This window comes from Rutilus rutilus (genome assembly GCF_951802725.1).
Source record: "Rutilus rutilus genome assembly, chromosome: 4".
NCBI classification, from domain to species: Eukaryota; Metazoa; Chordata; class Actinopteri; order Cypriniformes; family Leuciscidae; genus Rutilus; species Rutilus rutilus.
The window spans coordinates 17,791,967-17,815,023 of NC_140212.1; the positions used below are offsets into that span (position 1 = coordinate 17,791,967).

Sequence of the window (23,057 nt, forward strand, 5' to 3'; positions counted from 1 at the left end):
AAAAATTACCCTGTGAGAAGTTTTCAGAGTCAGTACTACATTAAACTACAATATATTATGTTGAAATATAATGTATAATAATGGGGGAATATTAGTGGGTCCTGATAATGCTTATGTTATAAGTCTTATGTTACCAGTAAAAAGTGGCCTACATTATTTTAAATATATCTAGCCAGTGACAGAGTGCAAGCATATTCGTCTAAAATAATTCTGTATTTTCAGGTTCAGAATCATGAATATATTTATTCTGGTGTCACCATTGTCCAAGCCTATTCATTTACACCCACAATGTTATATCAAATTTAGCATTTAATCAACAGTAAATTTTTTCTTAACCTTTTATTATATATCTTGGAGTATCGCAATAATATCGTATTGTGAGTTCAGTATCGAATCGATATGTATCAAATCGTATCGAAAACTGTTTACATGCACAACTTTAGTTTCAATCGGACTGAATTCATTCCGATTGATGAATCCGAACGTAGTGTTTACATGAACGCCGTACAAAGTGATCGGGTTGATGTGTGCGTTTATGTCACAAGCTTCAAACAAGCTATCCCACTTCTGACAAACCCAACCTTGGGGGGCAGTCAAGGACTAGTGGTTAGGGAGTTGGACTGGTAACCCAAAGGTTGCTGGTTCGATTCCAGAACCGGTGGGAAATGACTGAGGTGCCCTTGAGCAAGGCACCTAACCCCTAATCGCTCCCCGGGCGCCACACAAAGGCTGCCCGCTGCTCTGGGTGTGTGTATCCATGTTTGCAGTGTGTGTGTGTTAACTACTCACTACTCTGCTCCTAATGTGTGTGCATTAACTTGGATGGGTTAAATGCAGAGGTCAAATTCCAAGTATGGGTTACCATACTTGGCCGTCACGTGTCACTTTCACTTTTCACTTTCAAATTGGAATAGATTTTTTGACGTGCACACTGCACGAATGTACAGAGTTTCCCGCTGTTTGCGCATAATAACCATTCTTCTACATTGGTTCTTTATGGGCCCTATTTTAACGATCTGAAACGCAAGTGTCAAAGCGCAAAGCGCAAGTAACTTTGTGGGCGGGTCTCGGCGCTGTTGCTATTTTCCCGGCGGGATAAATGACTCTTGCGCCGGGCGCAAATCTAAAAGGGGTTGGTCTGAAGTAGCTTCATTATTCATAGGTGTGGTTTGGGCGTAACGTAAAATAAACCAATCAGAGCATCATCTCACATTCCCTTTAAGAGCAGACGCACTTTTTCCTTGGCGTATTGCTATTATAACGGTGGATTTGCCAGGCGCACGCCAAGAGCGGTTCACAGCCGAGGAGACCAACGCTCTCGTCACGGCCGTAAAAGAGAGAGAAGTGACATTGGGAATGCAATTGTTTTATGGAACAGTAAAATAGCAGCAGGGAACGTTTGCGCCGGAACACGCCTCCTTTTTGCGCTGAACCGCCCAGGGAGCGCAAGTTCATTCCCTAGTTTAGCGACGTGCTTCTGTGGAGGGAAAAGCGCGCTTTGCGCGGGTGCAAAATAGGAATGAAACATGCGTCGGTGTACAAAGTAAATTGCGCTGGGTGCAAGATAGGGCCCTATATGTTTTTAACAGCAGACTTAATATCCGTTTCCGTCATTTGGAGACTGAGTATATAAACAGTTTTTCCGTGTTGCTTATATTTATCACACAGTAAAAATAGCCCTTCCCACACCCAAAACCAGTCATCTGTGGATGGAAATCCGAAACAAGGACTGGTGGGACGTTGCTCCACTTCACAGACGCTGAGTGAAAGGAGAATTTTCATTCTGACCGCACGCCATACATCATTATGCTATTTCTACGCCATAGCACATGCAATGTCCTTTCAGTTTCGGTTTTCAATCCGATTAAGTGTTTACATGTCCTCCCTATCGGATTAGAAAAGGAATAAACTATCCCTTTCAATCCGATCGAAATTTCATTCGGATCGAGGTGTTTAATCCTAAAGTCCTAACCCTAACCCAGAGCCGTCAATCCGATTACTAATGGATTATTTGGTTGAAACGTTTGGTTGAAACGTCCTCTGTCTTTCAAATGTTTTTTTCATCAGCAAATTTCTTACTATGTGTAAATATTTGTATGAACATAAAAAGATTCAATAACTGAGACATATCTTCTCTATTCATGTAAACCAGCACAAAAGCATTGACATTCAGCTGAGAGTTCAGTCTAAAAATACTGGATATTCAACTAATGCACATGACAACACTCATAAACCCTATTAGGGCAGAAAGTGTTCGATCAATAACACTGGAGGTGACTTACACATACAGTGAGCGACTGTAGTAAGAGACCCTGCTATTTTTTAATCATTTTATAAAAGAATCGACCAACACACCCCGAGGAAAAATGCCCAAGGAACAAACTCTGCGGGGAGGAACTTTGTTTAAACAGAAAAGTGCTTTGTACAGAAAAAACATCACTAAACGCTCTCTCAGTTGAAAATGTTCACCTAAAACTGCTTGTTTGAAGAATGTGAGCTTTCATGAAGTTTTAATCAGCGGGCAAATAAAACCAGCCAAGACGAGACAGAAGAGCTGATTGTGTTGTTGCTCAAACTCTCATTTCATGGCATATTTGCAGTAAATGAGACGTGATTGAAATCAGTAACTTCACTGCAGATCCAATGAGACTCCAACCCACCTCAGATCTGAGGGGAACACTACAGAATATGAACAGAGAAGAGTGTGAAAATTACTCTCAAAGCCAGACTAATTAAGAGCAGTTGCTGATGTAGTTCATCTCTAAAGCACTGAACATTAAACTCACATCAGCACGTCTGAAACTCTGGAGTATTTCAGTACATGTTCCACCTGTCAATCAGTTTCAGATGATATTAAGCTGATGTGTGTTGTGTGAAGAGGAGAACAATCTTAGACAACAGAGTGAATCATTGCTTTAAAAATGGGTGGACACCTTCAGTCAAACATCTTACTGGTGGTGCGTTACTTGAAACTGTTGCTGGGTAAATGACATTTAAATAAAACATTGCAATTTATACATAAGCATGTTTTTAATTTCTGAATTATAATTAATTTTAATATTTAAAAAAAAAAAAAATTTGAAAAGAAAATGGAAAATATATTATTATTGATGGCTGCACCACATGGCATTTTTATAATGATTAAATATAATCTTTTCAAAAGTTTTAAAGTAGATTTTTAAAAGACTTAACTCTCTTATTTGTCATTGGCCCATCAACATGAACAATGATGAATTCACTTTTGCATCTGTTTGGTGAATGTTGGTGGTCAGATTCAACAAATTGAAGTATTAGGTTAATATAAAATAGTCATTTAGTTTAGTGACATTGTGAGAACAGCAATATGTGCGTGTGTGTGTTGTGTTTGCGTGCTCCTACAGTGTGACGGCCGGCGTGTCATTTGGCCTCTCTGTCATAATCAATCCAATTACAGGATTACATCACACTTTATTGAACAGTCCTCTGAGAGCCAGTTTGTCCAGATCTAATGCGCATTATAAAATCAGACGCCTTCTGCTATTTGTGAGTGGATGGATTCTTGAGTTTTTCACTTTGCTCAGCTCACTGAGCCCCAAAATCCCTCTTCAGCAGCATCCCGTCCGTCTGAGGGGCTTTATCCGAAAAACCATTTAAAGAGACCATAAATACTTAAATACCATCATCTTCCATCATTTCCATAGAGCTTCATATATCAGCACAAACAGACAGATGGCCATTAAACTACAGATTTTTATGATGGGTAGATGTGTGGATAAATGAAGGATTTATAAAGGCACAGCTCTGTATTTTATATATTTTTCTCTCTTTCTCTTAATAGTTGATCCTGAATGTCCAATCAGCACGAGGTGCTCGCTGTCCTACAGGTGATGAATGAGTCTCCAGTGCAACTCTGACTGAACCAGTGACAGCGTTTCTTTCTCAGACAAATGACTCTGATCTACGGCACAAACTGAGGCTGAATTAAACCTGTAATAGGAATGAAGACGAGATTCTGCAATCAAACGCAAAAGTGAGTGAAACTCCAAACACATTGACCACCACATACACAATATAAAACTGATTACAGTGGCAGAAGTCTGGAGTGACGGCAGAACCGTGAGCCTTGACAGCGTTGTTTTTAACAGAGAGGTCAAAATCATTTACACTCACTCAGTAGGGTGTTTGCTCTTTAGTGTGCAGTTAACACAGCTCATTTTCTTCACTCTGTGTTGGTACCATGTACAGTGATACCTGAAACAGGCGATGCCTCATGGTGCTGAATGATTATCATATACCAGGGGTTTTCAAACTGGGGTCCAGGGCCACTAATAAAATCATATCTGCAAACAGTTTGTGCAAAATAATAAGTATATACATAAAATGTAAAAATGTATGTGTGTGCGTCATACATCATTACGCTATTTCTACGTCATTGCACATGCAAAGTCCTTTCAGTTTCGGTTTTCAATCCGATTAAGTGTTTACATGTCCTCTCGATCGGATTAGAAAAGGAATAAACTGTCCCTTTCAATCCGATTGAAATTTTATTCGGATCGAGTTCAATCGGATCGATTAAGGTGTTTACATGAAGACTTTTCGGTCCGACTGAGCCGTCAATCCGATTAATAATGGATTATTTGGTTGCATGTAATAGCCAGTGATTCTGCTCACAAACACACACAAACGCTTCACAACACATGCATACACATGTACACACTCAAAATAAACCCTAGTAATTACACAGGCATGCGGTGTTCTGTGTCCACAAAACACACACATGCACAGGGGTGATGGGAAGGACACGACTTCAGGCCAGATCTATTTTTGTTTGTCTCTTTCATTAAATGTAGCCACAATATTAACAGTGAATTGTAGCAGCAGCACTGTGGATGAATTTGTTTGATATTTAATGGTCATAATGTACATAAAGTATATATACTTAGCAAAAAAAAAAGAAACGTCCTCCATCTTATATATATATATATATTAATAATTAATTTTTACTTTAGTGCAAAAATGGTAATGTCCCAATATAATTTAATTGAATACATTTACAATAATGTCATTCAATTATTTACCAACATGTCGTCTGTATAATATTACGCTTTAGGGCTGTCACTTTACGTTCGAAAATCGATTTTCTCGGGGCGCGTCCAGCTCGTCACGATACGCCCGCAGCGAACGCGCGTCACACAGCAACTGCAGGCTCTGACAAACACACACAACAGCAAATTATACTTCTGCATAATGTGCCTCTTTTCACTCCAAAAATTTGAATTCTGCCAGTATTCAGACAGTCTCCTGCATACAGATACAGGTTCGGGCTACGGGCTATATCGCCTACGTAGGCGAAATTTGTTTGACATTTCTAATCATAAACACAGCCATGTTGAAGCCTGCAGTAATGTTTTTCATTGATGTTATGGCAATCCACTCTGCTTATTGTTTTTCGAGAGTGTTGCACTCCTGTTTGTCAATGTGCACAAAACTTCACGCCAGTAAGTCATAAGAAATATTGCTGACTTGTGCACCATCAAGCGCCCTCTTTACGTTCGTCCTAATGCCTGTTAGTTGTCCGTGGATTTGCCTATATTTGGCGTTTAAAATGGAAACGTCTTTAGACATGGAAAACCGATTTTACAATCGATTCAATGAACACTTATGTCTCAAAAATCGAATATTTGGGGATCCTTGGCATCAAAAAGATTACAAATATATACCAAATACCATGATATTTGCATGTTCCTTCAAAAAATAACCGTTTTTTTTGGTTTTTGGTTTTTTACTGTTACTTTTCAGTTAGTGTGAAAAGACCAGCAATAGATCACCAGCATTTGTTGTATTTGTACGGGGGCAGTCGTGGCCTGATGGTTAGAGAGTCCGACTGGTAACCCAGTAATGTGTCAGACTGGTAACCCACATTAAACTTGGATGGGTTTAATGCAGAGGACAAATTACGAGTATGGGTTACCGTACTTGGCCTTCACGTCACTTATTTTGGATGCTGGTGTTCACCCAGCAAGAATTTATAGACTGGACAGACCAGACCAGCACTAACCAGCATAAACCAGTCTGAACTAGCTGGTCTATGGCCTGTTCAGGAGGGTAAGAACTAGATCTTGATCTTGACTTGAAGGTGAGACAGTAGATTTGAGTCAAACAGCAAGTGATGAGCAGCTACAGCACACCTGCAGCACAGACAGAATATATCAGTCATAATCAGATGAGGATTATGGGAAAGATGCTCACACTGGAGAAAAGATTACACAAACTCAACTGACATCACAAGCTGCCAGAAACATCACAGTCGTGTTCTCCTGCTGTATGTTTTCAGTATGATCTGATGTCTGGATCTCTCAACCATCAGCAAACTTCTTTTTTAATCTTTTTAAAGGAAACAGCCGAGTTCCTCCTTGCTGTTCTGAATCTCCTTCTCGGCTTCAGCTTCAGCTTTCAGTCTCAGCAGGAGGCGAACAAAAATGATGTGCAGAATCGATAGAGACCAGAAGGCTGTAGATTTCAGAAAGCAGCTGATAGATGAAGATACACGAGGCCCGTGACATCGCCCTCAGCCTTCAAACAAAGCAAGAGCCAAACTCAGCAGAAAGAGCAAGAAACACGGCTCTAGCTTTCATCACGCCGAACACACACACACACACAGCTGTGATTAAACACACTAAAGGTCAGTGTGTTTCTCTGAATACAGTCACACTGCTGCTCCTAGAGTTCTGAAAGCAGAAAATGAAAAACTCAATGCAAGAAATGACAAGTGAGAAAAATTACAACATATTGCAAGGTTGTGGAAACGTTGGATCACTCTTCATACGGCGCTGTTTTCACGACAACCAAAGTAAATTCATTCTTGAAGATTTTGACATTAGTATATTGCTAAGAACATGATGCACTAACAAGCTTTAACAATACACAAATATTGACAAAAATAGTCCATTTTAATTAGTAAGTATATATTCACAGTCTTGAGCAGGGTCATTATAGTAACTACTGTAACTAAAACCATTAAAAAAAAAAAATTGTTACTTGAAATAAAATAAAATACAACTAGAAAATTATTCCAGCTAGTTACCAAGGCAGCATTTAATTTAGTTTAACCGCATATACTGAAATAACTATAACTAAGACTGAAATAAAAATAAAAATAATATATAAAAATGACAAAAACACAACAAAAGTTAATGTGGATAATAATTTTTTTTATATAATAACACAAATATCATTAAATGAATTTATTATTATGCAATAAATAATAAAATAAATAATTCATAGTCAAAATTTCCCATCCTTTAGGGACGTGCCTATGATGTCGGTGAATGTAAGCAGCTTCTCACCAGACTTTGGAAGAGATTTAATGACATATTTTCACACTTTTGGATAACAACTGCTCTCGCTGTTATATGTAGATGATGAAGGCTTCTAGCTCGTATTGAAATGCAAAGCAAAGCTCATGTAATATTAATAGAGAAGCTGCAGACACCTGTAGGTTTATTAGCACCATCCAAAAAATGAATGTGACAGCTCATGTGTCAAGACGTCTCCTTTGATCATGTGACCTTGTGTGATCTAATAACTTTCTATGATAAACAGCAACATAAAACAGACCTCGTCTCACACACACTTATCGTATTAGTGCATTGTGAATGAGCTCTCGCTTTGAGAGGCTGGTAATGGAAAAAACATAAAGCTCTCAGTCAGTGCTGGGAAATTATTCATTCAAATGTGAGGAAAAGAAAGCTAATAATGGTTGGATTTTTTATTTCTTACCAGACGAATCGAGAAATGGAGATTTCTGTTTCTTGTGATGAGGATTATGATTTTGTGCTCTAATAAGGAGCGATCTATGATCAAAATGAGCTCATAAAACATAATGGCACATTTTAAAATAACGGAAATGCTGTTAAAATAAATGAATTTGAACCTCCTTCTCTTGAAAAGCACAATAGTAAGCATATAGAAGTCAAAGGTCAGGTTTGAGAAACACTTGGCAAATACGTTGTTTCTCAGTAAAAGAAGAGGGATGGAGAGCATCACTCTGTTAACATTCATCAGACATACGGCGGCTTTGTGATTCTTTAATAATGTGCCTCATTTTTCATCTCTAGTGAAATACCCTTCAGTTTTATGACCGTCACTTTCACATTGATGGTGCGGGCGCTTTCAAAACGCCCCTCGTCCGACCTTGATGATTAGCTTTAATGAATTCTAGAAGAGATTACTATTATCCTTGGGATTTTTTGTATTAAGGGCCCGAGCCAGAACAATCACACAGAGATAGCGATCGAGACAAAAAAAATAGGTATTTAAGTGTAGCTTATGCTTCAGTTTTTTTGTGTTCCAGGATTGAGGGAGGAAAGACACTGAAAGAGCGAGCAAGAAAGAAATAAAAGAGCGAGATGAAGCAAACTAAAAGAGAAATGGCAGTGTCACAGTTGTATTGATAATAAATAATGATGGTTAGAATAGAGCAGTGAAAGATGTCCTTGCAGAGGACATGAACTGCAAAAATGAGCGAAGAAATGAACTCATTCAAAACAAGGAAATAAAAAACAGTCTCATCCTCCTCAAAGTCAATCACTCACCTCAGAAAACACTGTATCTGAAAGATGCTCAGACGTCTTGCTGTCAGTCTTTAATGTCTCATTCTCTCAGATTAATTCATATAGTTTGATCTCTCCAGCTCTGGCACAGTTACCGATCTCCCATGACATGAAATTACCCAGAATGCTCTCTTCTCACTGTAATCTCATAAAGTGGAGGGGTGAGTGGGATGGGGGGCAAAGGTGATTGTGATAAATGTCATCTTTCCCATCATGCAGTAGGTTTAAATAAATCTGAAGGTCACATGTGTGATTCTGAGCTGGATCTGATCTCTAGGCTTTACGAGATTCAGCCAAGAGGAACTTGTTCCTGGATCAACATGCAGGAAGTTCAAAAGGAATAACAGCCAATGAATGATACTGGGATTTGATTGGTCTGATTAGTTGCGATGGACTGGATCTCTTCCAACACACACACACACACACACAGTGGTTTTAACAGCAAAGGAAAATGAACCCGTCCACATTTGTCACGCATTGGATTTCCTTTTGCATTCATCCGTATCTGTCACTCAGATTCTGCTGTCAGACTTAAGAAGAGTCTGGAGCGACTCGGCCTCTTCTTGATAGATCATTGATCTCTCTCTGAGAAGCACTTACTGTAGATCAATGTCTAAGAAAGATCGCGTCCCTCTCATAGGACGTGCTAAATGCTACGTCAACCGCTCACACTGTCTCTTTATTATGACAAACAGATGATGTGCTCCATTACATTCTTCAACTTTTCATATCGACTCAAACAGCTGTCAAGGCAAATTTTAAATGAGAATGAAAAAATATGACAGTGATGAAGCACTTTTTAAGCGAAATTTAACATCAAGGATAGATTCTCAATGGCATATCTTTTTTTTTTTTTTTTTTTTTTGCAGTAAATAGTACATAGTATGCACCTTTTTCTGAATAAAATATCTAGAATATCAAATGCAGCCTCAATGCAATGCAATTGACCTTCCAGCGTGTTGAATGAATCAACTCTTATTCTTGTTTGCTCATATTCGCACTTGATTGATTGAATTACAATTATCAGATCGATTATTTGATATTAATGCATTATTATATATTCAATTATTACAATCATATTAAATTATAAATTACAATAGTGTAATTAAATACATTATACATACAGTATTATAATATAATATTCATATAAATAGTTTTGTGTATATATATATATATATATATATATATTATACATTAAAATCAGATATCATATATAAATAATATTATATATTTTCATGTTAAATCATTTTAATTTTATATTTAAAATAGTTATTGATTAATTGGATGCCACACATGTATCATGCTACATTTAATAATTTTTATCATTGCACATATGTTTAAGTGTGCAGTGTGCAATTAGCAATAGGCTAGTGTTCTAAGAATCAGAATTTCTTCAGGTCCCTATTGCTGATTTCTTGCTCAAAGGGCTTTATTTTCAACCACCATTTGAAGAGACCATTTTATCATCTGACTCTGAACAGCATCTCATTTGATATACAAATTGACTCAATGTTTGAGCACCAGACAGCTCTTGTTTTCTCTAGAATTTGATGTAATCTGAGAATTAGCCATCAAATGTGTTTTGCAGCACACAAATTTGCAGGGGTGAAATGTCTAAATAAAAGCGCCTGCAAATGCTCACTTATGACAGATTTGATTATTTCTCTGTTCATTGGGACCTAAAGAGCGTCCTCACAACAACTCCCAGAAGCATCCGACAGTTTGATTCTTGCAGCTGAAGACACTTGTTGATGTAATGAAAGCTAAATGGATGCGGACACACTCCGCTCTGATTCTTCATCTTATTATCATTCTGCATGTGACTCCTCACTGATGAGGAAGCTTCTGGAAGCTTTTTTGTCAAAGGCATGAAACCGGTTTCTGATCATCATATGAAAGTATTAACTGCTACCCGACAACAAAGTCCATTTTCTCCCCTGGTTTGCATCATTCTTTGAATCCTTTTACTGTCATTCAGTTTTTCGCCCTCTTTAAAAGAGAGAGTGAATGAAAGAGAGGAACAGAGAAAGAGAGAAAGTGTCTCTTTGTCTCTTATTTGCCAGTCACAGTAAATGGCAGCTCTGATTAAGTTGCTCTAATTGGACTCTGCTTCAGATTCGGCGGGCGAACAATGGGCCACTTTGATGAATGGGTCGTGTTGCGGTTTGTGTCGTTGTTTCTTCTGAAAGAAATCGTTATGCCATTAGCGACGAATCACATGCCAAGAGCCGCGGATACAAAGAACTTTAGTCTTTAAGTCAAAGAAGGAACAAAACAAATGGCCTAAAATCTCTCAGACATAAACCTTAAAAACTGAAGTGTTAGGAAGCTTTAAACAGATGTAACAAGCTTTTAAAACACATCTGTGTGAGGTGCTTCAAGGACTTGAATGTGATCTGCTCCTAGCGTGCCGTCTTTAACCTGTACGCTCTGATTTCATTTCTCTGTATTTTTCTCGTTTGCATGAGCAGAAAGACAGAATGTCCCTGTTTGGAGACCAGAGGGGCTGCAACTGCTCCAACACTCAACACACAGATGGTGTCTTTACGTAACGGACGCATTCATTACGTCCACATCATTTCTCAGATGAAGCCGCACTTCACGCTGAAACCATCTCACCCCCCCAGTTTAGTAGTGACAAGCAACATTAATGCGTACATGTCAAAAGTACCTTAAGGTCGCCAACTGAGTTGAAAACAAACTGTTTCTTTGCAAAAGCAGCGTCTTTGATGTGACATTTTAACAGCCAGACGTGACCATCTTTTTAGAAGGTGAGTAAAATCTCCAGCCTCATTAAAGGGTTCAGCATGTAAAAAGATTCAGAGAAATGATCCTGCAGGACGTAAATCAATAGAGCAACAGTAATGAAAAAGACTCTTTAGTGGGACTAGGAGATGTTGAGAGGTTTTAAAAGATGCCGATCTTGTTCTGATACTTGTAACGACTGAGACAAATCAGACACAATTATTTGTTATATTTAACAAATAATCTTTAAAACTCACTCTGGGATCTATGGTCCCATCCCCCCAACTAGGGCAAGAACCATGACGACCATCAGATAAGATGGTTTTATTGCTGTTAAAAATGTGTGTCATGTGGTCAAGACAGAGGCCATAGGAAAGACAGAAACAGACCTTAAAACAGACTGCATTAATTTATAGACGAACTGATCTATAAATGAACATGCATCCCAGAACATTGTGTGAATGATTTACTGTCTTGTGTAGTGTCTTTTTTTTCTTTTTTTTTTCGTATATAATTTTTTTGATACTGTGTATTTTATGATCGAACCAACGGTCAATGTAATTTCACCTATACCATGTTTGGTCTCTATAAATTGGTGCTTTGAAGATCGAAATGATCGTGTATATGATATGTCGATAGCTGCGCAACATATTAGTATTACAAGAATCTTTCATAGTTTCTTCATCAGCAACCAATCCAGCTGCACATGCAAATGAGCACGCTTGAAACAAAGATCCATAAATCACCAACAGCCACCCTTCTCATTGGTCGAGCAAACCCGGTGAGGTGGGACTTTTCAGCCTGGTCTCATTGTTAATAAGTAGGTATTAATACGTAATTTTCAAAGATAGAAAACTTACTTTTTTGTACGTTTGGATACATGCTGAAACGTATAATATGGACGTATCTGCAACGTTTAAACGTAACATTATTACGTTTTTTCAGCTAAAAAATGTAAACTATTTACGAATATTTCATATCATAAATATATCTGTATAATTGCCCTTTTACCATTTTATAGATTATAAATGTAAGATCCCTTAACCCTAACGTTACTCCCACACCTAAACATACCCATTTTATAGACAATATTAAAAGAATAAAACGTAAAGTTAATGGACAGATATGTGTAGGGAAATGGCCGTTTTATTAGCAATATACCATTAAAAGATAGTTTGAGGCACTAATCCTACCCCTAACGTTACCCCTAAACCTAACAATGTCTTAAAACTACGTAACGTTAGGCTACAATTAAGTTATAAAGAAAGACAACAGACACACGTATAATCACAATGTATTTACTGAGAAAATGTCAAAACCGGTACCAAAAGTCGTTCACATGACGATGTGTCGCAGTCCTCTCTGGCAGTATATAATAGTTTTGTATGAGGTAACGTTACAGATCAGAATTTAAGTTATTAATCCATGAAAATGTTAATCCGGTTTCGGTTCGCTGTTTGCTCTGTGAAGGCGCGCGCGCTTCTCCATTTCAAATGTAGTACACCAACATAAAAACGGCATGTCGCAATCTGTGACGAAGCATGCGAGCGCCAATGAGCGTTTGATATTACTGCCGTAAAACATGTCGTAACGCTTCGGGCGCAATTTTTGAATTTGAATTCACCACGAGCGCGGGATTTGACGTTTACAGTCTCTGCTGAGAAACGGAGATGATCATCACTGGATAAAGGGCTGAATTTGGATCGGTTTCTTGCAAACGTATGGATTCTAAATATTTTGATTACATCAAGCTAATACAATTTATGTCTTTTTGTGTTTTAATGTATTGTGGGTCTATTGGAGAAAACGCCTTTTGTGTCTCACGGTAGATAAACCAAATATTACAAAATGGTTAAACGATTAAAGAAGGTATTTTAAGGTTTTAAAGTGTATTCTTGTTTAACACCATGTAGGCTAATCCTGGGCACGAACAGAGCGAAATGATTTGAGTAACGTTATACGAGTAACGTTAAACTGTATTAATAAATGTGACTGAAAATGTAATTGATAAGACAATTGAATGCAATAGAGTCAAAACATTAATGCCACGATTTTAATATGCATATTAAGTTAAGTTAAATAGGAATACGTACAAATTTGTACGTCGGTAAAGTTGTTTATACGTAAATAAATTACGTTTTTTTGCTGTCAATACGTAAATATTATACGTTTTAGTGCTGTAAATATGTCAGTATTATACGTTTCTGCGTGTATAAAACGTAAATAAATGTACGTATGGTAGAACTACACTTTACGTAAAAATACACACGTATTCTCATGAGATCACGTTGCAGCTTTCTCAGGCTTTATTAGAGACAAATTCACAGTGACCCTCTTCTTCTTTTTCTGGCCTCTACTTCTGCTTCTTCGGGTTAATATCTGTGGGGACCCCCACTGGGGCACACTACCACACAACTACCCACAGCCTTCACCACAGCCTGCTATGCCTTCACTCTGCCAACAGAGTCAGACTGTAAAATTTCAAGCATGAACTTTCTTCATTCCACCTCAGAAGAAAATTGCAACTTTACTATCACTGAATGATCAACCATCAACTCTTCCGACTTCCTCCCTTCTCCTCGTTGCTCAGCGTAGCTTCTCTGGCCCAGGGCCGGCAGGCAACAACCTACATGCGCATCTGCTTGTGCTCAGCCATGTGCTCATGAAGAAGAGAAAACCTTCAACCAGAACAGAGTCAAACAAACCATTCAAGTTCATCGACATTTCTTCATTCAACGTCGAAGAAATCGATTGAGGCTCATGGAACCATCAAAATCCTTCTTCAGGAACTTCACGAAATGTCTTCACTGCAAGTATACATTTAATGAGGTGCTCTAAAAATGATAAGCTGATGGTTCTTTTCAAAGTTAAATGGATCTTTTCCATAGTTTCATTTCCTGCTTCCAGTTTCATTCTGTCACTTACTATTTTACCTATGCATGTATGTATGTGTGTTTAGATTAGTTATGTTTGTGATTTAGTTCATAAAACTTGTGCATAATACGTATTTGGTTCTGATTCTCTGCTTGCAACAAAGTTTATTTTACGAATTAGATTTCGACTACAGGCTCTTAGTAGTACTGTACAGTAAGAAAGACATTTCCATCCCCCGGATATGAACATTTCTTAGAATTAATAAACAATTAACACTCACGGGACAAACAGGTTGATTGTAATATTAATTTTACTACATTAAATTAATTATATGAACTGATCCAAATATTCATAATTAATTATTACAATTTATGAGTGATTATTAATATATATTTTGTGCTAATTTGCTACATATTGTATAAAAGTTATTGATTATCTTGTATCCTGCACATAACTTACAGCTGTATGGCCAGAGACTATTGAGACATTGTCATATGCTGCTAACCATTATGAAAAGAAAAGAAATAATATACTTAGAATAATTTACAGTGCTTAAGTGCAAACTGAATGTAATGTTTTTAATACTTAATTGCATGTTATTTTTCAATTAAATGAAAATATATCATAGCTTACATTTATATTAAAGGGATAGTTAACCCCATAAATAAAATCATCAATCTGTAATCATTTACTCACCCTCAAGTTGCTCGAAACCTGTATGATTTTTTTCATCTTCTACTGAACACAAAAGAAGATATTTTGAAGAATATGGGTAACCAAACAGTTGATGGGCGCCATTGACTTCTATGGTGACTTCTATTTTTCAATACTATGGAAGTCAATTTGGTTTCCTATACTCTTCAAAATATCTTCTTTTGCGTTCAGCAAAAGAAACAAACAGGTTTGCAAGCAATAGCAAACCATAACGATCCAAAGATTCAGTCAATTACCGAAGGACAAAATCAAGTACCCTTCTACATTTCTTCTTGTTTGAGAAGTGTTTTGCTCATAACACGGCACACTAGGAAAGAAAAGACTACCGCGACTTCTGTTTCATGCCAATTTTAAGCACACTTCTTTTTCACAAGGTAATACATGCTAACATTAGTAAGAGTGCTACATTGTCCTTTACCACTATATATTTAGGATTTAATTGCAGATTTAGTTACAGATTTAAAGTCCTAGAAACCCCTGCTGGAAAAGCTTAAGCTGGTCGCTGTGTTTTAGAAACATATTAGCTGGTCTAGGATGACTGGATGGCTGCTGCAAACTAGCAGACCGACTTCCATGTTCCCGAACACAGCTAATAGCTTACGCTGGATTTACTAGAAGGTGAAAATGAGAATGAAAGAAATTCAAAGAGAAAATCATTGAGATGTAGTCTGTGTGTGAATACTGAGAGGGTCTTAACCCTATTAGCAAGCAGAGCAAATGCTTCCCAGAGAGCGTTTAAGAGAGGAACATGATTAATATTACATGTGCACTGAAATACACAGCCTACATGAAACACACACATTTAGAGAGGAAGAGAGCAGGCGGGGGAAGAGAGTGACGGACAGACGCCTAGAGAGATTGATGGCTATATTCAAATGAAGTCAGAGAACTGACAGGAACCCAATGGAGCGAGACACAGTCTGATGTGAGCCAGTCCACCACAACCACACTCACACTTAAAACTACACACACTTTAACACCACACGCATGGTGTGTGTGCTCTAATTCCCAACACCAAACACAACCGCAAACAGCCTAGAATGCTTTTGGGATCAATAAATGCAAGAACTGAGGTGCTATTGAGACTCCTTCACCTCTTCACACGAACACAAAACAGGAAGTCACACAGAACCGACTGGCAGTACAAATGAAGCAATGAAAAATCCCTCGCTTTCCCATGAGAAGAACATTTATTGCCGTTTCACTGAAGCCAGACAAAGCTGAAGACATTTCACCACCGGTCTTACCTAATTTCGGGAGGGAATATTTGACTTTGAAGTAATCCTGGTAAAACTGCAGGAGTCTCTTGGTGATGTGCAGAGCGTAGTCTCCCGATCCGCTCTGGATGGCGTCAGGCCTGGCGTACAGCCGGATCTACACCAACACAACATGGGAAGAGAGGGAGAACAAAAGTCAAATTGTGTCAGGTGCTGAATGTACTCTTCTACGGCTCTGGGTTTAGTCCTAACCTGAATTCCTTCAAGGATAACTTGAAAAAGTAATCCTTGGTGAAAATATCCGCCAAATGCTTCATCTGGCTTGTGAATTTTGCATTTGTCTTTCGAGTGCACTTTTTGCCACCCCTCAAAAGTGTGTGAGGCATTAAAAAGTATTACTGTCACATAATCCACGTAGACCTTTTATTTTCTGTAGATAGCAGGCAGATGAGCTTAATATTCAGTATTTTTAATTAAAAGATTTCCAAAAAAGAATTAATCTACCCAATACCCTGAAGAGAGATCCAGCAATTAGAGAACTTTTGCATATTGAAGAACAGTCCACACTTATAATGCATTGAGAATGGCATAATAAGCTGCAAAATTAACTTTTAATATATCGTTTATTTATTTATAATGAATATTTTGTACCGTATTTTTTTTTTGATTTAGTAATTTGCAGTGCTTCATAGGATGAGTAATTAATTTACTAAAAGAATTAGTCTTGTTCTTTCCAGTTTTCATAAACTTATTTTGTTTAAATCAAAGTTTGTAATTGTGTGATTTACCTTAGAACTTTGATACATGGCTTAATCTTTTACCTTTAATCTTTTAATTTATCTAAAATTCTTATTGATGGGGGGGGGGGGGGGGGGGGGTTCTATTTGAGTTATGGCACCTTTAAATTAGTTGTTTAACATTTTCATAAACCATAATGTTATTAGACTAGCTGATGAAAAACTCCTCCATGTATTTAAAAATGTAAACATCTTTGCTCATTTCCATCAATTTTAAAGCTGTAGTTTATTAAAATAGCATTTTAGACATTTATCTTTGGAAACAAATTAGATTTCCAGGAAAAAGCAAAGACAAAGCATTTGCATTATTGCAAGATCCTTTATTCTGTATTTACGATTATATGTGTGAGAGGGAAGGGAACAAGTGTGAAAGATAATGTGTGAGGTGTGGCTCTGTGGGAAATGTATTCTCACAGTAAAAATGATCTTGGTCTCTTTTAGCCGAAGGCTGATGCACAGCACAGCTTTCTGAACGGGCATCCATCCAGTCAGAATGAATGTCCTCCTACACTAACAGAGTTACCGTGCAAAACAAGCCTTTGTTTCAGAGCCTGGCAGCAATGCACATTGAATTATGTGTTGTTTACATCACATGTTGCAACCGTATCGATCAGCTCTGTGTCTGATATAAAGATGAATGGACGGCTGTGGAAATGATTCAAAGCTCAATCAAATCTATGTGATTTTAAATCAACCTGTAATTAGACAAAGTGCTCAAGTTGACAATCAAGAGAAGCTTCATTAATCAGCCATTGTGGAGATTGTTCAGTCTGACTCTAGTGCTGACTGCTTCATTTGTTTGGTTTGTTTGGTTTTGTTGAAGACAGCTTGACAGAGACTTAAATGGGGTTAATTGAACTTTAATAGAGAGGGTCTCTCAATGAGCAGCTGCTCAACATTGATCCACTAATAAGCTCTTCCCGATGAAAAGATGACGTTATACACTCAGAAGATGACATGGAGCACTTGACCTGATATTAATAACCTGTTGAGTTATTACACTATACTTGTCTATATGTGAGAGATACTTCAGGAACTTCACAAATTAATTCCTATAAAAGTCCAAATTGTGCCATAAAAACTGTACAATGTGTGAAATGTATCTTCTAATTTTATATAATATGATTCCCTGCTAGAAAGTCTATCTAGTCACCAGCTTGTGTTGTTTAGACCAGTTTGACTGGTTTAGCAGCCTGACAGCACGAAACCAGAATAAATCAAGATGGACATTCATGCTGCTAAACCCACATAGACATTTGAAGGCATTTGTATTCTACTGCTAAAACCATAATTGTGTCCACTAAATGCAGTAAACATGCTTTTCTGATCAGGCTGAGTAATTTCATGAATATGTAATGAGAATATTTTGTATAGTGGTGTTGAATATTGATTAGATATTACAAGAACATTTGTCATTTTAATGATCAAATAAATAAAAACTGACTGACGCTAAACCAGTGGATTTAAAAACGGCTGCTACCGTGTTATGAATGAAATGTGCTGTGTAACGACTGAGACAACCCATACACAAAAGAAATATATTTGAAATATATTTTCAGGATATATTTTGGAATATATGCAAATATTTGAAATTGGCCCAATAAATATATTTCATACTTATATTTCATATATTTTTGTTCTATTTCAGAATATATTTCAATGTATTTGGAATATATGCAACATATATTTTTGACACTTTTGGGGACCCATACAGAAAAAAATACATTGAAATATATTCTGAAATATAACAAAAATATATGAAATATAAGTATGAAATATATTTATTGGGCCAATTTCAAATATTTGCATATATTCCAAAATATACTCTGAAAATATATTTCAAATATATATCTTTTGTGTATGGGAAGTCAGACACAAGTATTTGTTACAGTTTAACAAATGATATTTAGAACTCACTCTGGGATGTGTGGCCCCATCCCCCCAAACAGGGCAAGAAGGTCTTAGTTACCATGACCACGATCAGATAAGTTGGTTTTATGGCTCTTAGCAATGTGAACAGGGCCCCTGCCACAAGACCTACAGATATTAGAACAGACTCTCCTGCATTCATTTATCGATGAACTGATTAACATGAAATTAACATGCATTCCAGAACATTTTGTGAATGATTTACTGTCTTGTGTTGTGTCTTTTAATACTATTATCTTTTGATACTATTATCTCTTTGATATGTATTTTATTATAGAACCAACGGTCAATGTAACCTCACCGATACCATGTTTGGTCTCTATAAATTGGTACTTTGAAGATCGAAATGATTGTGTACGTGATATGCCGACATATCTGCGCAACATACAAGAATCTTTCTTAGTTTCGTCATCAGAAACCAATCCAGCTGCGCATGCAAATGAGCATGCTTAGAACAAAGATACATAAATCAACCACAGAGGAATCTTCCCGCTTGGACATTCCACCCTTTTCATTGGTCAAGCAAACCCGGAGAGGTGGGGCCTTTCTCAGGCTTTATTAGAGACAAATTCACAGTGACCCTCTCTCTTCTTCTGGCCTCTACTGCTGCTTCTTCAGGTTGGTTGTATGTGGGGACCCCACTGGGGCCCATGGGCCCCGGCAGGCCGTGACACCACCTGCTATGCCTTCACTCTCTCAACAGAGTCAGACTGTATTTTCTTCAATCCAGAAAACAGCAACCTTACCATTACTGAATGGGCAACGATCAACTCTTGGCCTTCTCGGTACGTTCAGGATGCCATGCTGTCCAGCGTGGCCTCAGCAGGCCCCAGGGCAGCAGGCTTCGACTCACAACAGCCATGTGCTCTCATGGGTCAAGGACAACCTCAGGAGTTCAACGTCTTCATTCAATGCAGAAGAAGTCCATCGCAACTCCCATCATTTGCCCTGTGTGCTCTCTTCGGCCCAGGGCCGGCAGGCCACAATCTGCCCTCCAGCCATGAGAACAGCGTCGAAATAACCATGCAAGTTCATCATATCTTCTCCATCCAGCGGAGAAGAAAACGATTGCAACTTGTACAGTAACATTTGAAACTCACGGATCCATCAACGACTTCCATTTTCGACCACTTCAAGAATTGTGTCCACTGCACAGTCCATGCAAGTATCAATTTAATGAGGTGCTCTGAAAATGATAAGCTGATGGGTCTTTTCATAATTAAATGGATCTTTTCCATAGTTCCATTTCCTGCTTCCAGTTCCATTCTATCACTCACCATTTTACCTATGTATGTATGTTTGTTTAGTTTAGTTATGTTTGTGATTTAGTTAATAAAACTTGTGCACAATATGTATTTGGTTCTGATTCTCTGCTTGCAACAAAGTCCATTTTACGATCTTGATCTTGTTACATGCTCTAAGCGCTGTACATGCTAAGAAATAATTATTTTTCGGTGGCCATGAAAGATACGCTTTTTTTAGAATAAATGAATAATCAAAAGAGTTCGTTGGAACTGATGAATTGATTGTAATATTAATTTAGCTACCTCAAGTTAATCCAATTAACTGACCCAAATATTAATATTTCATCATAATTGATAATTATGAGTTATTATTATTATTTACCCTTTGGGCTAACTTTTTACAGCTGCTTTAAGACAATTAAATAACCAGTTTATTTTATTTGAGCATTTTAACTAATATAAGACACCAGGTAAAAAATGATGACCCTGAGGGTCAAATTCTGTACAGTATTGAAACAAGTCACATTCACCAGAACAGATGCCTTTATAAAACTGCAGCGCTATAAGGATTGATTGATTGAGCTGTATTGTTATGGTAGATAGTTTGGTTTTAGTTCTCAAGACAGATTCAATCTAATGCATCATTACTCCTGTAAACACACATCTGTACTGTAAAAAATTCCTGGAAATTTACATGGAAATTGCAAAATGCTGTTTTCATGTAATAACTGTAAGTTACTGTTTTTTTGCAATGCATTATGGGAGAACTTGGTCACTTCAAATTGCGTGTTGACCAGCACGTGTGGCGTGTTATTTAACAGTATAATACCATATTTTCCCATGTACATGTGAGTATAGGAAGACATTTTAGTTTAGCTGCATGAGGTCATTTTGCTGCTCTGCCTATTATTATTTTATTTGTAAACCACCTATTACTTTTAAATATTACATTTTAAACATCCAGTGATGGTTTTGTGATTTAAATCGGATGAAGAGACTTTGTTTTAATCCGCAAGATACCACAGGAATGTGACCCCATTGTACAAGACTGTCATCACATCACATCACATTAAGCGTCTGTAAGTTACCAAGTACGTCTAAATATTAACACACAGTATAAAGATCCAGTGAAGTGTAATTAGATGACAGGATAGCGTGTTTTAATCATGCGTAATCGAGTAAAATATGATAGCATGCTTGTGAGCTCATTAGCATACACTCAGACTGCATTTGGTTTGTATTTGCTACCGTCATGCACAGTTTATGCATATGCAACGGACACATGTCCCAATCTTTATCGAAGCCAAAGATACGTGAGGTATGTTCAAAATTCATAATTTTTGTGTGATTACTGTGAACGTGCGTGTTCAAACCGCTGCAGAAATAGCAGCATAACAGATGAACGGACGGAACGTCATTCATTTTCAGATTTTTCTTTTTTATTGAGACTTTTTTTATGTATCTCTTCTTTGTCATTGTAGTTCAACTCCTGAAGGCTAACTTTGTAGAGAAGCAAGGACTCATTCTTTAAGAAACTGTAAGTTTGCCTATTCTATGTCTATTCTATTCTATGTTGTTCTATGAACACCTGTATAGTATTTGTTCACCTAAAAATGGTAGTTCTCTCATCATTTACCTAACCTTATGTTGTCTCTTTCTCTTGGAGGAAAAATTAAGATATTGTTGTGGAGAAATTATGTCTGCTTGCCCAAACAATGGAAAATGAATGGGGACCAAACCTTCAAGCTCCAAAAGGAACATAAAGGTAGAGTACGATTAAAGGGATAGTTCACCCAAAAATGAAAATTAGCCCATGATTTACTCACCCTGAAGCCATCCTAGGTGTATATGACATTCTTCTTTCAGACGAATACAATCGGAGTTATATATAAAAAAAAGCTTCTAAGCTTTATAATGGGAGTGAATGGGCACCATTTTTTTGAAGTCCATCAAAGTGTATCTATCCATCATAAAAGTGTCCCAAATGGCTCCGGGGGGTTAATAAAGGCCCTCTGAAGCAAATTGTTGCATTCTTGTAAGAAAAATATTCATATTTAAAACTTTATCGACTAAAATAACTAGCTTCCGGCAGATGAAGTGACTACGCAAGTGACTTACGCCAAAAGAGCAACACTTGATTGACTGATTGATTGATTGATTGATTGATTGATTGATTGATTGATTGATTGAGCTGTATTATTATGTATGACGTAGATGTAGGAGTAGCGTAAGCTTAGATGCCTCTCGCGGTTCAAACAAACAGGGCTGAGCAACCACGTTCGTCATTACGTCGTGCGTCAAGTTCAAGTGTTACTCTTTCGCCGCAAATCGATGCGTACGGGTGACTGGCAGAAACAAGTGGTGTATTTTTCTTACACCAACGCATCACTTTGCTTCAGAAGGCCTTTATTAACCCCTCAGAGCAGTTTGGGACACTTTTATGATGGATAGATGCACTTGTATGGACTTCAAAAAAATTGTGCCCATTCACTACCATTATAAAGCTTGGAAGAACCAGGATATTTTTTAATATAACTCTGATTGTATTCGTCTGAAAGAAGAATGTCATATACACCTAGGATGGCTTCAGGGTGAGTAAATCATGGGATCATTAAAATTTTTTGGGTAGAATCCTGTTGACATCTTACAATAAAAGACTATAGAGGCAAACAAATGTCACCATAAGGGGCAGAGATTCAGTCATTCATTCAAGGTCCACTCAACTGTCAATCAACGGTCACTAAGCTGTCACTCAGGTAAGAAAGATTTCCTTTTGTTTCTCCTACATGGATTATTCAACCTACATTAATAAAACATACCTGGTGATCAACTACAATTTATTGGGAACATCTGGATGTGTCTTGAGCTGTGGTATGACTACCTGTATTATTGGTGAAATAATCTCTGCAATAATAATTAATGAAGGCTGGTTTAAAGTACTTCTTC

The 23,057-nt window shown here is 37.5% G+C and overlaps 1 protein-coding gene across 1 annotated transcript in view; it reads right to left on the reverse strand.

The window, feature by feature from the left end:
* Positions 1-23,057, reverse strand: part of LOC311289005 (thyrotropin-releasing hormone-degrading ectoenzyme-like) — a 127,900-nt gene that overhangs the window by 96,919 nt on the left and 7,924 nt on the right. The window contains exon 3 of the mRNA XM_084406748.1: positions 16,172-16,298. Within this exon, the coding sequence (XP_084262874.1) occupies positions 16,172-16,298 (127 nt within the window). The remainder of the gene's footprint in view (positions 1-16,171; positions 16,299-23,057) is intronic.